Raw genomic sequence first — 17,678 nt, forward strand, 5'->3', positions numbered from 1 at the left:
ACATGCTTTGTGTAGAAGCTAGTCAGACAGTATCTGTGTTGGGATAGTCCCTGGGGATAACAAAGAAATTAGTTGATTTCCCTCACCAGGAAATATTACATTTATAGGTCAGTGGGAAAAAAATATCTTGGAAGAAGCAAGAAGCAAACTACTTCTGTATGGTTGCTAAGGAAACTATATAGGTGTGTCCATGAAGTAACTACAAGTCAAGCTGCACTCAAAGCCCTACTTTCCCATTCATATCTTCTATAGGCTGCCTTACTGCACATATTGACAGGATTAACTATGTAATATCACATATTTTATTTGAAGAAATGTGGATGCCTCTTTCAGAATTGACCTATCTAAATAAACCTACTTCACTTGATCAGTTATTAAACAGTACCATTAAATGCTAAATAAAACCATACAATAGTTAATACAGCTAATGAGTAAGTTTTGGCTAAGTGCCATTCTGCTTTTCAGGAAGTATGACCCCATTAAATTCAATGGTTCTTTCTTTTAAAATGACATGTGCAAGAGTGCAAAGCAGCATGCATATTTTAGCTCCTTTCCAATGACTCGTGTCTAGTTTTCTGTATTAGAAATGTTTAAAAATTGCTTTAAAATCTCTAGGACTTCAAGTAAGATATAAAAACTCAAGAGCATTTTGTGAAAGTTTTAGATTCAGCTTCCAAAAGGGGACTAAGTGCTTCAGAATCCAGACAACTGCAAAGCTGCAATGATGCAAAAGTTGTATATTAATGCTTAAAACTTCAAAGCAACCTGATAAGGTAGGCTTTTGATTCCAAACAGAAGCACAATAGAATTTGCTGAAGAATAAGAACTCTACAACGGAACTACAACGTTTGCATTCATGTGATTCAGAAGCTCAGAGAATGAAAGCAGACGTATAGCAACCTTTTCTTAAGGCCCAATGATCTTCTGTAGCAGAGGTGGTATACAGCAGGTTCTGACCAGTTCTGGAGAACCATTAGTGGAAATTTTGTGCAGTTTGGAGAACCGGTAAATACCACCTCTGACTGGCCCCACCCCCATCTATTCTCTGCCTCCCAAGTCTCAACTGATCAGAAGGGAATGGGGATTTTGCAGTAACCTTCCCCTGGAATGGGGTGGTAATGGAGATTTTACAGTATCCTTTCCCTGCCACGCCCACCAAGCCACGCCCACATACATGGTAGTAATTTTTAAAATCCTGCCACTGTTCTGTAGTATGACTATACGTGTGCTTTGAAATGCCAAATAATCAAATTTGGTGGATATTTGTATAATATGGCTGTCCCAAAAGGAAAATGCCAGTTATTCCATTACTATAAGATACTATTTGAATTATTGCTTGAATTGTGAATTAATTTTGTAAAGGGTAATGTTTGCCTTTTCCCAGATGGGTATTGAAGCCCAGAAACTGCCCTTATCTATATCTAGCTCTCCCTGGTCATAACCTCCATCTCTCCATGAAATTAATTTAAAGGATCCCAATCAAGAGAGATTTGCAGTTTCATTTCCTGCAATTAGGTTTTCCCACAGTATGATGAATTCTAGAAACTCATTATTTTGATTCCTTAATTTAATTTCCAAACGTGCAAGAAGCTACTGCAAGCAGCATTTTTATCTGTAGTAGTCAAGAAAAAAAAAAACTTTAATCAAGAGATGAAAGAGCATGTTCATGAATATATAACATCCCCTAAGCCTTCTTGCCAAGAAAAACTCCCAGTTAACAGCAGGCTTTAAAGTCAGCCTCTTGCATTGCCTCACACCAGTAAAAATAATAATAAAAAAAGTCTTCAAGCACTATTTTATGTTTGACAAGAATTTTCCAAAATTTTGGGGAAATATATAATGGTTTTGAAATTAACTCTTGCTTTGCTAAAATAAATGGGCAGTGGTGTATTACAGAGTAACTCAGGAAAGGGAAATCTGTTGCCTACCAGATGTTTTGGGTTTAAATACCCAATGCGGTAGCTTTGCCAAACCAACCATTGCTCACGTTTGTAATAAAAATATCGGGATGGCACCAGTTTCTCCAGCAGATGATGCCTGGTACATAAAAGTGATGGAGGGAATTTGTGTATGGTAAATGAAACAAGTGGGAGTGCAGTTAAAAAGACAAATATTTTAAAGAGAAGTTGTGTTTCTAAGTTGCTGTTGGGCATCAATAAAATAAAATAGGGTGTACTCGTAAGAGTCACAAACATTTCTCGAAATGTTTCACTATATCACATTCTCTTTCAAAGTCGGAGCATATTTGTATTTAATAGGTACATAGCAAGCTCCCTGCTGTTCTAATAATGATCTTTGCCACCCCCTTTCTGTGAAAAGCTAGATTTTTCTGAAGATTGCTTGTGCTCCAAATGTATGATTGGAATACTACATTCTGTGACCCTATAGTGCACTATTCAATTGGAAGGTGGGAAACTGACTTCTAAATGTTGTCATCTTAAATTGATTTTTTTGTCACTACGACCCCCGCAATTCAAAGGATACCTCTTATTTAAGCTATCAATATGATTTCTGTCTATTTTATTTGGAATTCTAGGTCCTGGCATTGCATTTGTGGTATATCCTGAAGCCTTAACTAGGCTCCCACTTTCTCCATTTTGGGCTATAATCTTCTTCTTGATGCTTCTTACACTTGGATTGGACACAATGGTAGATACATTTTTTTAAAAAAATTGACTTCCGGTTTGTTTATTAAAAGTTCAGAATGTCAACTGTACATTGAATTAATGTAAGTGGTTGCAGGCTGGGATTCAGCACAGATTTTCTGACAAATTTAGCATACAATTGATGATATACACGTTTCTTAGAAGTAAGTGACACTGAATTCATTTATGCAAGATTTGATATTATTATAATTGCCTTTGGTTTACAAATAACTAATGACTTGGAACTCGGGTATCACCTTGTCCCAAGAATTTCTACCCTTCCAATTAGACCACATAGGATGGCCATGCTGCAGATCCTGTCAACCAAAAAATGTTGGCTGACAGGAATTAGAATATAAATTTATTCTGCAGCAGCCCTCCTTTCTGGAACGTTCTCTCTTTGGAGATTAGAATGGCCCCAAACCTTTCAGCCTTCCATAAAGCTTTAAAGATATTGCTATGCTCCTGAGCCTAGGGCGCTACATACACCAAAGGCACACTTCCTGGCTAGATAGTTTACGGGCCAGATGTTGTACTTTATATGTATTCAAATTAGAAGTTTTAATTTTTGGCCTTTTAATGGTTTAAATGTTTTAAGATTTTAATTGTATAATATATGTTTCTGAATTGCGAGCCTCCCAGAGTCATTTGCTGAGATGGGTGGCTATTGAAATCAAATAAAAATAAATAAACTAAGAGTATCTATAGACTAATTATCAGTTACAGCCAATTGCTAAACTGCTATATAAAAAAGGGTGTGTGTGTGTCAGAACATTAATCAGAACTGTATGGAGCATATCACTCACATGCTTCAAACAGATTGAAATCCAAATAAGGACTGAAGCAAAATGGAAGAATGGGAGGGCTTAAAATGTATTCAGATCAACTTGTTGAATGGGGAGAATAAGATACTGTGTACACACCTGTATTATTGTTCTAAAAAGGCTGAAGTCATAAACATAGTGAATGACAAGAGATTAAGAAGAATCAATGTGGTGAAATTGGGTAGCTAATGCTTAAAATGAAAACTGCTTCTGTGAATCATTTGAATGACACATTATTTTCTCCCTATCTTTTTTTATTTTAACTTTCCACTGTAACAAATGATCTGTACTTTATTAATAATATTTTCCTTACTTAAAATACTTACTTAGGTTTGTCATGAATATAATTTATTCATTCCTAATTTTTAATCTGTGAAATATAATATGGACAAAGCAGAAAGATAGTGAGAGAAGGGATTTCCCTTAAAGTATGATGTTCAAACTAACAAGAAATCTGATGTTTTACTCGCTGATGGCTACTGACTTTTTTCTTTCTTCTTTGATATTTCAGTTTGCCACTATTGAAACCATAGTGACATCTGTTTCAGATGAATTTCCAAAGTATTTACGAACCCACAAGCCACTGTTCACTCTTGGATGCTGCATTTCCTTTTTCATCATGGGTTTTCCTATGATCACTCAGGTAAACATATATTACATTATGTGCTGTTTATGTGCCAGATCCAACAATTAGAAAAACCAGCTCTAAGAGTAGATTAACTCCAGAGGAAGTCCAGTTTGAAGAGAAGTTTCACTGATCATGAAAATATATGACAGTTCTGAAGGTCCCATTAAGCATATACAAGTAGTTCTCGACTTACTGAGCCGAGAATTAAAGTTGCTAAGCGAGACCATTGTTAAGTGAATTTTACAATCTTCCTTGCCATAGTTGATAAGTGCAGATGTTAAGTTAGTAACACAGTAGTTAACTGTGTTACTTCCCCATTGATTTTACTTGTTAGAAAGTCACAAAAGTTGATCACATGACCCTAAGGGCATTGCATCATAAATATGAATCAGTGGCAAAATCCCTGAATTTTGATCATGTGATCATGGAGATGCTGCAACAGTCATAAGTGTGAAAATAAGTAATTTTTTCCAGTGCCGTTGGAACACACACACGTCTGTGCATCCACGCAGGCCTCATTGAAGCCTCCAGATTTCTGGTGGGTCCCTTTCGGCTGTTTTTCTCCCTACTCAGCCTTCAGGGAAGCCTCCGGAAGGCAAAAAAAAAAAAAAAAACAGCTGAAAATCAAGCCCCAAAAGCAGCTAGCTAGCATGCGCATGCGCGTTGGAGCTGACAGGGCAACGCCCCGTGTACATCAGAAATGGCACAGCGTGCCACCTGTGGCACACATGCCATAGGTTTGCCATCACGGTTCTAGTGTATATAGGAATTTTAAATAGAAAAGCTCTGCCATCATATAAAAACCTAATTTGATATTCATTTCATTTTGGCCACTCCTCCCCCCATTTTTTTGTAAAGGCATATCAAAAATAGACATTCTTGAAAAAGTCTATATTAATAGTTCATAGAGTATTTTCATAGTGAGATGGGGCTTGATGACAAAACAGCAGTAATTGTACTTTTTTCTTACTGCAATTATTAGTTGTGTTCCTGCTGACTGCATCCTAACATCAAGTGGCATTTCTATTAATAACTATTTTTTTTAATTTTAGGGTGGGATGTACATGTTGCAGCTTGTGGACACCTATGCAGCATCTTATTCTCTTGTTATAATAGCCATCTTTGAACTTGTTGGCATTTCGTACGTTTATGGTAAGAAATGGATATGTGATCCTTGGGTTATGCAAATAGTTCTTACATGTAAAATTGGGATATTGATAAGTAACAGATAATTCCACAAATACAAGTTTTAAAATGTTATTCATTTAAATTTTCAAAATATACATCTAAAAGTATCTTAACCAAATATTTTTGGAAATTCCATCAAGTGCAATGTTTAGTACTGTTACAATTATATTAAAACTGATTAAGTAAATCAGTAAATCAGTAAATAGATAGCAAGTTGTTATCATCAATGTGAATATGACTTAATAAGACATAAAAGTAATAATGAAGCATATAATCTACACTAATTAATACAGCCCTCAAATAAGTATGTAGATGTGCAGCAGTCAAGATTAGGGTTCTAAAACGATTACTAAAACTAATGTATTTCTTATGATTTTTCAAGGGCAATCCACATGAATATTTTAACTGGAATATATGACTGAATAATGATGGCATATTTGAGCTTAATTACAAAGATGCATTCATAGAAAATACAAAATTGTAACAACAGAATTATGACAAGTAGAACAGGTAATTGCTGTCTCCAAATGGAAGAACTTGTTCCATCAATGGAAGACTTCATGATCCTGCCAATGGAGATGATATTATTGATTCCTCATCCTTCTTAGACTACCATCTGTTACAAAGAATGACCCAAGCTTTACTCACAGAAAATATTAATTATTATACATTGGAAGAATGTTCAGAACTCTTTTTTTCTCTAGGATACGAATGTGTGTCCTGTGGAGTAAATGTGGTTCCATCCACATTTGTGTGTTCTTTGGAATCCCAAGAATAGCGATGCTCAAATTTGGTGGCAAATTTCTGATTTTAGCTGACAGAATTTTTCTAGTAAACTATAGCTGATAGCTCAATATGCTTTTCAAGAAGAAACTTCAGAAACCCCTCCTTAAAAAGCCTGCCTTTTTTATAACATCACTATTTCCCCTCTTCCATTGTGTAATTGCAAATATTGCCTAAAAAAGTATTGCCTGTGACAATATTGCTGCTCTTGCAGGTACTTTAAGACAATTAAGACATTTCTTTTTGCAATTAACCTCGAATTGACCATATATCTGTCTTGGACAGAAAAGTTTCTTAATACAGACAGACATGCATGGTAACGACTGTATCTTAGCTAAAAGTCAAATTTACTTAATTTGGTCTGACTATTGTAGAACAGGCTGTTACTGACAACTCTAGCATGTTTATGACTTTAAAAGTGAAGTGTGATTTCCATATATATGATCTTTGCATAAATATCATTATTCCACTGTGATGATCCTCCCCTGTATATTTTGTTTGCCTGTTTTCCATAATGCCACAAGATGTTCTAGGTCATCCAGTACGAATAAATCTCCTTTTATAGAAAAAGCAATTTTCTATCTACCAGTTACAACAGCAACCTCTTTTCCTGGAGAGGCTGATGGTGTTTAGTAACACTGCATTGTTACCAAAGGTCAACAGGGATGTCAATAAAGAGTGTTGTTATTAATGTCTTGTTGCCATCCTTCAATGTTAAGGAGTTTTATAATTGGTCCGGTATGCATGTTGAGATCTGGGATTTCCAAGAGAGGCTTTTAGCTATAATTTAGAACCTGGCACATTCATGGAATTTCATTTTTATAAAAATAACTGCAAGGGTGTTGTCATAATGGCCAAAGAGAACAAAGGAATATTTTGTTCACCGGTACCAGTTATTGGTCACCTGATAATTAGTGTTACCTGATAGTATATTGCCATTAAATTGGAAGATTCTAAAAGTTATTATATCTATCTTCCATGCTGATAGTTTTATTTTTACTTTTAAAAACAAGTGCTAATATGAAATATATAGCAGACTAATTTGGGTTTTTTTTATCATTGATCCCAAGAGCACTTTCTTATAAATAACAAATTTTTATATTATAAATTATAAATTCTTTACTATATTGGCCCACATTTTGCCATTAGAGCAGATGATGAATGAATGAGGTACTTTTCCCTAAACAGAAGTGAGAAGACCTTGATTTAAATAGTCTTCTTTGTTACATTTACACAACCCAAAAATCATGATGGTTTGAAAGATTCCAGACTTTACCAGAAGGAATGAGAAATCTGTTTAAATAAGCCTATATCACTTGTGAGAAGATTTCACTTTCTACAAATTGCCAATACTGTAGATTAGCCCAGAAATAACTATTCACAAGACCTTTCAAAGCCAAATGATGCTCATACCCTGTTTCCATGGGAACCAATGGAAGATATACGTATCTTTAGTCAAGAGAAGGATTTATAAATAAATAAGCTGCCGACACATCTCAGATTCTGAACTTGGAAATATTCCTACCACGCTTATATTGGGTATAGATTTGAAGTAAAGCACTTTCCCCATTTTCATGTAGCTTTGAAATACAGCAATATTTTGAAACACTGCTCCAGATGTTGTTTATAAAATGGGTGATTGCATGCTGCCGTATGTCTCAAGAAGGAAACATTTAAATGATAGGCAACTCTTTACAACTTCTAAATTGAACTCACTAGAAATATTGTACAACATTTCAACTTTAGGACCTCCTTACAAGATTTGTATTGCTTCTTTGTGCTATTTTATTGTAATAGAAACTCATTGCAGACTTACTTGGAAGAAGAAAGCTCTCCCATAAAGGGGTATTCTTATAAGTTATGTTTGTCCTTAGAGTGGATAAAAATGGAATTATCTTCTTGCTTCTGGTACAGAACCTCAAGTAGCAATAGCAATCGCGCTTAGACTTATATACTGATTTACAGTGCTTTACAGTCCTCTCTAAGCAGTTTACAGAGTCAGCATATTGCTCCCAACAATATGGGCCCTCATTTTACCGACCTCAGAAGGATGGAAGGCTAAGTCAACCTTGAGCCGGTGGGACTTGACCTGCCAAACTGCTGGCAATCAGCAATCAGCAGAAGTAGCCTGCAGTTCTGCACTCTAGCTACTGTTCCACCTTGGCTCATAGTTGCTATTTGCTTTTCTTATCCCCAGGCATTGCCCTACGATTATTGGGAATATGTTATCTATGTGAAAAGTGATTTACTTCTATGTTAAACTAATACAGTAAACTTAAAATATAGGAAAGAGTCAAATGGGAAGAGTCAAATGGTCAGGAATTTTTCTCTCTTTCACTGAGAAATGATCAAGCTCTGTGCAACACTATTGCAAGATTCATAAAGAAATAGAGATTCAGAGTAGAAATTGAGAGATACCAGCATAATTCATTCCCCTTAAACTTTTTCTAGTTCAGTCTTTATCTTCTGATTTGTTCTCTTTTTTTATTCTCCCTTTAATCTAAAGAGTATATGGTTTTTTTTTTGCTTTGATACCCTTTTCAAACGTTACTTTTCACTTATTCCATCTGACCCTCTCATACAGATTCAGTTAGATTAAACGTTTGTAATGTCCTATTTGATCTTTCCTTTCTCCCTTTCCTTGATTATTTTTATGACTTGGAATATAAAAAGTTGCTTTAACAATCTCAACTTGTGGCAACCTCTGACTGGTTGTATCTGGGCTCAAAAGCTAATTAGGTTAAGAACATAAGAACATGGGTTCATCTTGCTCAGCAATCTGTTGTTATAGTGGTTAATCCATTGCCCCCTAATCTCTCAGCAGATGGCCTTCAGAGATAGTCCCATTGACATCAAGGCTGATAGCCAATAATCTCAGTGATTTCCATGAATTAAGCTAACCTTTAAAAATTGGGGTTACATCTTCCATTTCTCTCCTTCAAAAGCCATGTGTAAAGACAAGTTGCATATTTAGTTAGAAAGTCTATGGACTTGGCTTTTAACCCATCAATAGATGCTGTCAATATTACATGTTGAATTTCAGTTTGTCAGTGTAGTCTAGTGCTTCTTTTCTTGTTCCCATTATAATATAGTTCAGCTCATCTGATTCTCTTCCTGAGAATCTCACCCAATTTTGCTCCTAGGAAGGGAAAAGCAAAGCTTCTTTGCAATTTCCTTAGCACACTTGATTCCTTCTTGTTCAAGGCAGGGGTCCCCAACCCCTGGGCTGTGGACAGGTACTGAGTCGTGGCTCATTGGGTTGAATGCACGAAACCATCCCTCCTCCACCACTGCCACTATGCACTGCCACCACTGTTGTCAGTCTGCACAACAGGAATAGTTGGAGACCACTGGCTCAAGAGACCAATGGTTCCCGTGGCTGGTTTCTGTTTCTAATATATTGAAGAATTTTTTATTATGTGTTTTCACAGCTTTGGCAACATGCTTATTAAATTTTCTTTTTGGCTCCCTCATTGTCTCTTTGCATTTCTTTAGCCAGAGTTAATGTTGTTTCTTGTTTTCTTGATTAAGACAGGTCTTCTACTTTCAATCAATACTTTCTTGGCACCCATAGCCTCCTTTACTATGTCAATGAACCATGAAGACATTTTCTTGGACTTTGGGGACATTTTCCTTATTTGTGTCTTATTGAAGTTTTAAACAACAATCACGCTTTCTGGGGGATACCTGCCCTTTTGATCTTTTTTTCCTGAGTTTCACTAGTCTTCTTAATTTTGAGATGTTTATATTTCTGAAGTCGAACAGGACTGTATGGGATTTGCTAACTAGGCTATGGCTTTTTTCAATGTTTAGTTTTATGGCATTATGGTAACTATCCCAAATTCATTCAACTATATATATTTCTCCTGAGCAGGTTGGTAGATTCAGCGTTTCCCCTTTCTTTAGATCAGTTCCATGACTATCTGCTCTAGCAGGCAGTCATTTATAGTATCTAAGAGTTTTTCCTTGGTCATAACTTGAATGCACATTCATCTCATATAATTACAAGGCTTCCTTTTGGGGGATGTCTCTCTGATATCCCTCTCCATTTCAAGAGCTAACATCTTGATAAGGGCATAATAGTATACCTCCAGTATTTACCTGTTTTAGGATCTGATATTTATACCCAGAGTGATTCTGTTGATCTTCCCCTTTGGGGATATGAAGATCATTTGAGTCAAGGGTCCCTTTCACATACAAGGCCCTGCCTCTTCCATAGGGTGCTCCCTGTGTTTTTCACAGAGTTTGGGAGCTATCAGGAAGAGCTATTTACCTTGTAATTTGACTACCATGTTTCAGTTATGGCTACTACATCTATAATGTCTTATAAGACCAGTTTACCATTATGTTTCTTAATTAGGACTGTAGGAAGTTTGGGATTAAATAACTCTTCAGCTTTGGACATGGTCTCTTGACTGACCATCCAAGTCATTGTAGTATCTAATGCAGAATAGCATACTGTATGTGGTGCCTCCCATAGTGCTTATAATCACTCAGCCATTTGGGGATTTTCTTGTTAGATTAGTATTTGGGAGATTGAGGTTCAACCTTATTCTCAGATATACCCAGGGAAATCCTGAGCAAGCTCTACTTGCAGAGAAAAACGAGGAGCAGACCATATGTTATGTATATACCTTAAATTTCCTGATGAAAAACAGGATACAATACTAATTAAATATTATAATTAAAAATTATTAAGCATGTATTCCTTTTAAGGGTATTGAATGGTATTTTAATTGTAAACATAAGAGTATTGGTGTCTTTGATCAAGGTGTAATCTTTTCTGACGTAAAGCCCTTTGGATAATTTAGATTACATTATAAGGCTATTGTAATTTCTAGCCATTAGAACCATGCGGGCTTGAAATTATGGAACTTGGAGTTCAACATATCTGAAGGGAAACCCTATTTAGTTCTTTAATTGCTTCTGGGAAGCCCCATATGTCAGAAAATAATACTTCTTGTTCAGGGGTAAAATCCAGGGACGTGCGGTCAGGGGAGGCAGGGGAGGCAGAGCCTCACCTCTCATCATGAAATAATAATATATAATAATAATATATATTTCCTCCCATCTTTTACACAGCTCCCGCTAAGCTCCGGTAAGGAGAAGAGCCTTTGGGGAGTGAAGAGGAGGTGAGAGGAGGAGGTGCGTGCACGGGGCGGTGCCAGCTGGGCAACCGGCGGAGGCAGGAGGGTTCTCGGAAGCGCCAATAACCTTCCTGCCTCCGCTGTACTTTGCGCGATCCTCGCGACTGCAATAGACATCCAGAAGTGGCAGGGGCTGTTGGGCTGGAAGCCCAAACCCCATTAGCCACAAAAACCACTTCTGGATGTATATTGCAGTTGCGAGGAGCGCGCGAAGTCCAGCAGAGGCAGGAAGGTTCTCGTCGTTCCCCAGTCGCTTTCGTGGCTTCGTCATCAAGACGAAGTCCGGGAGCACCGACAACATTTCTGCCTCCACTGGACTTCGTCTTGATGATGTCACCGCAGCTGCCGGGCGTGGACAGACAGAGGTAGCCAGAGTGGCGATGAGGCAGTCCGGCGGACGAGCGACCAAGGATCAGGCTGCCTGATCCTCCATCGCTCACTCGCTCGCTCTTTCATCTGCCCGGACCCCTCGGCGCCACTCTGGCTACCTCCGTCCGGCCACACCCAGCAGCTGCGGCGACGTCATCAAGACGAAGTAGCTTGGAGGCGAAGTGCTTTTCAGTGCTTTTCTGTGCATCTGGCGTTTAGGTAGATAGCCGGATGTCCTAAACGCCAGACGCACAGAAAAGCACTGAAAAGCAGCTGCTGTTGGGGACCGGGGAGCGCGAGCCGGCGGAGCGCGCTCAGGAAGGCGGGAATAGGATCATGTGTGCTGGAGGCTGAGGCAGCCTCAGCCTCCAGCACACGTGGTCCCATTCCCCGCCTTCCTGATGATGTCACCAGCCTCACCAGCCATAAACCTCACCGCACGTCACTGGTAAAATCTACTTACCTTCCTTATTGGTTCACAAATGTGAGCACATGCGCCCATGTGCTGAGCATCAAAAATGGATGTGATGACATCCGGGCTGATGGGCAGAGCCTGCTACTAAGTGCATCTGCAAAGGTAAGTAAAACAATGAGGGAGGGGGAATCCACTGTGCCATGCGATTTAGATTACCTAGAAAACAGTAAATCCTGCTTCTTCTTTTTTTTTAGCATTTTTAGCATTTAGCATTTTTTAGCATTTTAAGCATTTTTTTACTACCGGTTTGGGTGAACCGGTAGCATTTTTTACTACCGGTTTGGGTAAACTGCTCAGAACTGGTACCATTTCATCCCTGTTCTCGTTGATAGTCTTTTCAGTTTGGTTCATGAAAAAACTTGTACAACAATGGATAAACAATACATTACAATAAAATTTGTTTACAGTTTAATGTAAGGCAGCGCATTGAAACAGAAAATGCTAAAGAAAATGTGTTTTGAGTTATTCTCCATTACCAATGAAACTTGGTAATGTTATTACCAAGTAATAGCTTTTATGCTATTCTGGTTTTGGCCACAGAGTGGCAGAAGTACAACAAATTCTACCTGACAGAATAGGGTTATTCTTAACAGAGGTACAGATGATATCAAATGAAAGGTCAGTTGTTATGATCACACAGCTCTTATTATCCCTTCATGCTCATTGTTCTCAACAACTGATTGATTTGCTTATTTATAAAACAAAGGTTCTGGAACAAGCCCACCTAAGGAGGGCAAGCAAAATATAAGGATGTACTAATTCAGTTTTGAAAAAAAATCAAAAGCATGTAGTAGAGCACAAGCAAATTTAAACAATAATGCATATTAAAGCAAAACTCTCAGAACCAAGTTACATAACACCAATCTGCAGGCTGTAATAGTTTTTAAGGAATCGAACGGAATTTGAGTGAAGCACCCTTAAACTGTATGTACCCATGTATTTTTTTCCCTTCATCTCCATTCTAAAAGATTATATTGGTTTCTAAAATAAATATCTGCAATTTGACTTTAACTGAAGGTGAAATTGGGAAGCATGGCTGCATCACAGCTTGCAGTCGCCTTTAAAACCTCTGTCGCTTCTCTGAAACATCAATCATTTTTTCTCAATAATATGTAATATTTAAGTTGATAGAAGTAAGAAAAATGATAGTGAAGAAGGGTGAGATAGCAACTATTCTGATATATAGTCCAGTGTAAAGTGTTATGAATATACTGATGACACCCACACAACATTCTCCACACCGCTGCTCTTGCCTTATCTCACTAAATGTCTGTTTGCAGGCATGCAAAACCTAAATCCAAATAAGATGGAGGTTGTCATTGTAGAGGTTATGATCTGAAAGATGAGATAAAATCTACTGCATTGTCCCCAAAATGATATAGTCTGAGAGTGCCTTTGGATCCAGGAGTAGTTTACACCAGCTCTACCTTGTAAAGCAGGGGTCGCCAACCTTTTGGATCTCAGGGACCACTAAATTCATAATTTTAAATCCCACAGACCACTAATACGAATTTAAAAAAAAGATAATTAGTATTTAGTGCAATATAAAAAAAATGCAAATAATTTTTCTGCAGGCCACCAAAATTTTCTCACGGACCACTCGTTGATGACTGCTGTTGTAGAGGACTAATCTCAGAAAAGAGTTGTATAGGATGAAAATAATAATAGCAGCAATAGCAACAATGATAACATTGTACTTCCATTTCGTTCTCAGTCAGGGTTGAAAGTACAGGTAGCCCTCGAGTTACAACCACAACTGAGCCCAAAATTTATATTGCTAAATGAAACATTTGTTAATTGATTTTGCCTGATTTTACGACTTTTCTTGCCAAAGCTGCTGAGTGAATCATTGCCTTTGTTCAGGGGTGTCCAAACTTGGGAACTTTAAGACTTGTGGACTTCAACTCCCAGAATTCCCCAGCCAGCTGGCTGGGGAATTCTGGGAGTTGAAGTCCACAAGTCTTAAAGTTCCCAAGTTTGGACACTCCTGCCTTTGTTAAATTAATAACAGGGCGGCTAAGTGAATCTGGTTTTCCCTTTGACTTTGCTTGTCAGAAGGTTGCAAAAGCTGATCACATGACCCCGGGACACTGCAAACGTCATAGATATGAACCAGTTGCCAAGCATTTGAATTTTGATCACGTGATCACGGGATGCTGGAAAGATCATCTGAGAAATGGTCATAAGTCACTTCAGAATCACTAAATGGTCGTTAAATGAACGAGGACTATCTGTAAGATGTAACAAGATGCTATTCTACAAAGGGTTTTTTTTTACTCCTCACTCTGCTCAATTGAACAGGATTTGATTTTAGAGTGATTCTCTTTTCGGTGGCACATTAACAAAATTCCGAAGTGATATCCTCCAGTCTAACCCCGTGTAAAAGCATCTCAGTTCTTGGCAGATGCCATTTACACCTTTGTTCTAATTTGTTTTGGATTTTGTCTCTTTCTCTTTTTCCTAAATACTTCTTTCAATTTGATATGCTGTGTGTTTTCACGCAGAGAATTAAGTTCTTTAACATTTAGGTAACACCTTTCTTTGAGCATTTAAAACTAATGGGTATGTTGTTATTGTATCTGGCAAGGGCTTTTATGATAGATTTCATTTCTCTTCAATTTTTAAATTAGATTTTTAAATTGGAAACGTCGGGAAGCAAGGGAAAGGAATCAGTTTTTCTTTTGAAAGATAGTTAATTCCATGTTAGAATTTTTCAGAAAGCATGATATCCATTTCATAGGCTGTCTACTATATGTATAAGGTATACCTATATCCATTTTAATTTATTAAATGAAAAGTGAATGGTTGGGATTCATAGGTCCTGTAGCAATAGACCTAAACAATCCATAAATCAAATTAATAAATTGGACTTTAGGTTAAACTGATTTAACATACTCGATTCCCCCTCCTATTTCCTGAGAGCATAATCAAAATTAGGTTTGTTCATTCATAATACTAGGTTTATTTCGGACATTATTGAGAGTTCCAAGAATGTTTGCAGCTTATTTGGAATAGCCAAAGCCAAAGTAGAGAAGATTAGAATTGTTTAGGACAGGGGACCCCAAACTCTGCTGGCTGGAGAATTCTGGGATTTGAAGTCCACAAGTCTTAACGTTGCCAAGTTTGAAGACCTCTGGTTTGGGAAATGACCAGGCTCAGTTTGGAGTCCCTTAGCACCCACAAGTGATCTACTCCAGTCCCCTGAACGCCATTTATTCTTATCTACCACCAATTTGTCTTACCTGTTCAGAGTCTTGTAGTGAGCTAGCATGGTTTAAACCTGCACTCATTTGAACAATCTCTGTTCTTGATTCTTGGGCCTAACAAATTGTGCACTTTTGTTAACTGCTCTTTCTGTTATATACTTTTATTCGGGACCTTTGCATTCTGAATGCTTATGATGTTTTAACAGTACTGTTGTCCAAAAGTGAGAGATACCCTGTTCCTGCCTCAAACAAGTAAACAGAAACCTCTTTACACAATTCCCTTAAAGTTCAATTCCCTTACTCCTCCTCCATCTCCATTAATACAATCAGATTTGTGTCTTTAGTCTCACAACTTATAATTGGTTTTATAATCAGATTGTGGAAATTGTAATAAAGAGGTAGCCATTACTATGTGAAAAATAGCCCCAACAAAAGGACTATCTGGAAATAGCTCATCAACATTTTACATTTTTTATTCATGAGTAATATGTTTAAACTGTTTTGTTGCAGAAAATGACAGGCTTTAGACTTCTCAGGATACAGGAAAAGTTTATTTGGCAGCCAGGTTCAGAAATTTTAGCCCATGGCTAACATTGCAAGTTCTGAACAATCTTTATTATTGATGCACACATTCTTATACATTCTCAAAGACAGTGTAACACGGAAACACTTTACTCATTTCTTATTGGTTACCTTGAGGAAAAAGCCTTATAAGGAGATGGGGGTCTTACTTTTCATTTTGTTACAGGTATGGACTACGTGCCATTAACGAACTTTAATTGAACCTTGTGGTTTTGGACTTTTGACATAGGGACATTTGCTGGAACATGTTGTGGTTGAAGGCTGATGACATTTCCTGTCCCTTTAAGCAAGCTTCTAACTGTTCCTTTAACGCCACGTCTTTATTCTTATATTTTAATCCATATTTTATTCTACTTTAGTTTCAAACTTTAAAAATTTAAGTGATGCAGAAGGGCAATTGGTGACAAGGTAATGCGAAAAACCCCAGAAAATACCAATGCAATAATTTAAAATAAATACAATTATCAGAACATTTGTTACACGAGAAAGCAAAAGCCAGCTTAAAAACAAAACAAAACAAACTGATGAACATTTCATTTACTTTAACTGATAGACAAAATTTAAATACTACATTTGGTGCTATTTCTGAAAATGGTGTTAAATTCCTTGTCATTAGCAGGGTTACTTTTTATATGAGCATTAACACACTGAGCTTGGACATTTTATTTTTTAATTCATTAGAAGAAAGCGTGAGTAGATGTGACTTTTGGCACAATTATAGGCCAAAAGCTATATAAACAGTAAAACTTTAATGGGCTGTTAAAAGGGACAATATCTATTGAATCTGAATATTGGTTAATGTTATAAATTTACATGGTTTACATAATTACATAATGACTGTAAATGCCCCATTTTCAGTAAAATCTTGATTTAATCCATAATTTTTAAAATTAATTAGCAGACAGTATCTATGAAAAATGGGCAAAATCTGAACAACAATAAAAGTATATTGTATCCGGGGTCCCCTACAGGTTTGTGAGGATTTATTGTACTCACGACAATCCAGGTTGTTAAAAAAGAGAGAATGTTATGTAAGTTTTTTAGGATTTTAAAATATGACCTTTGATACCTCTCAATTTCTGATGATACAAATATGAAAAATGTCTCAAATTGTAGTGCTGGAGAAGGCTCTTGAGAGTCTCTTGGACTGCAAGGAGAGAACATCAGTCAACCCTAAAGGATATCAACCTTAACTATTCTTTGGAAGGGCAGATACTGAAGCTCAAATACTTTGGCCATCTAATGAGAAGAGAGGACTCATTGGCAAAGACTGTGATGTTGGGAAAGTCTGAAGGCCCAAGGAGAAGTGGGTGGCAGATTATGCGCGGATTAGATAGCGTCATCAATGAAATGAACATGAATTTGGGCAAATTCTGGGAAACAATGGGGACATAGGATGCTAAGGGATCCTAGCATCCTATGATCCAGTGGGTCACGAAGAGACAGACATGAACAACAACAACAAGATTCCTAAAGCATTTGATTGTTCCATTCAGACTGGATATTCCAGCCTTCTTATCTCCCTCCTTCCTGAACTAGAGAAGGAAGAGGGAGGAACATCAACATCTCAAGCCAAAATGCTGACAATACAAAGAGATTCAAAAACATTTCCAGCTCTTTATGCCTGGATAAGCTCACTTCTTTATGGAGAAATGAGATAATTGGGAGATGAATTAGATCTACATCAGACAACTCTAGAAGCAGACTTATTTGCTAATACTGAGCCAACTTATCTGCTAACAATGAGCTAACCCACGGGTGTCAAATTCACCATGTCATGTTGCCATCATGTGATGTTTCACAATGTTTTTCCCATTGGTGGATGTGGGGT

General features: G+C 37.3%; 1 protein-coding gene across 1 annotated transcript in view; it reads left to right on the plus strand.

The window, feature by feature from the left end:
* The window catches only part of SLC6A5 (solute carrier family 6 member 5), a gene marked incomplete at both ends in the record, with an annotated part of 62,039 nt that overhangs the window by 34,822 nt on the left and 9,539 nt on the right, over nucleotides 1–17,678 (plus strand). Inside the window, 3 exons of the mRNA XM_081937205.1 lie at nucleotides 2,537–2,649; nucleotides 3,981–4,112; nucleotides 5,150–5,249. Of these exons, the coding sequence (XP_081793331.1) occupies nucleotides 2,537–2,649; nucleotides 3,981–4,112; nucleotides 5,150–5,249 (345 nt within the window). The remainder of the gene's footprint in view (nucleotides 1–2,536; nucleotides 2,650–3,980; nucleotides 4,113–5,149; nucleotides 5,250–17,678) is intronic.

The sequence above is a fragment of the Natrix helvetica genome (assembly GCF_964273705.1).
Source record: "Natrix helvetica genome assembly, chromosome: 1".
Classification (NCBI taxonomy): domain Eukaryota; kingdom Metazoa; phylum Chordata; class Lepidosauria; order Squamata; family Natricidae; genus Natrix; species Natrix helvetica.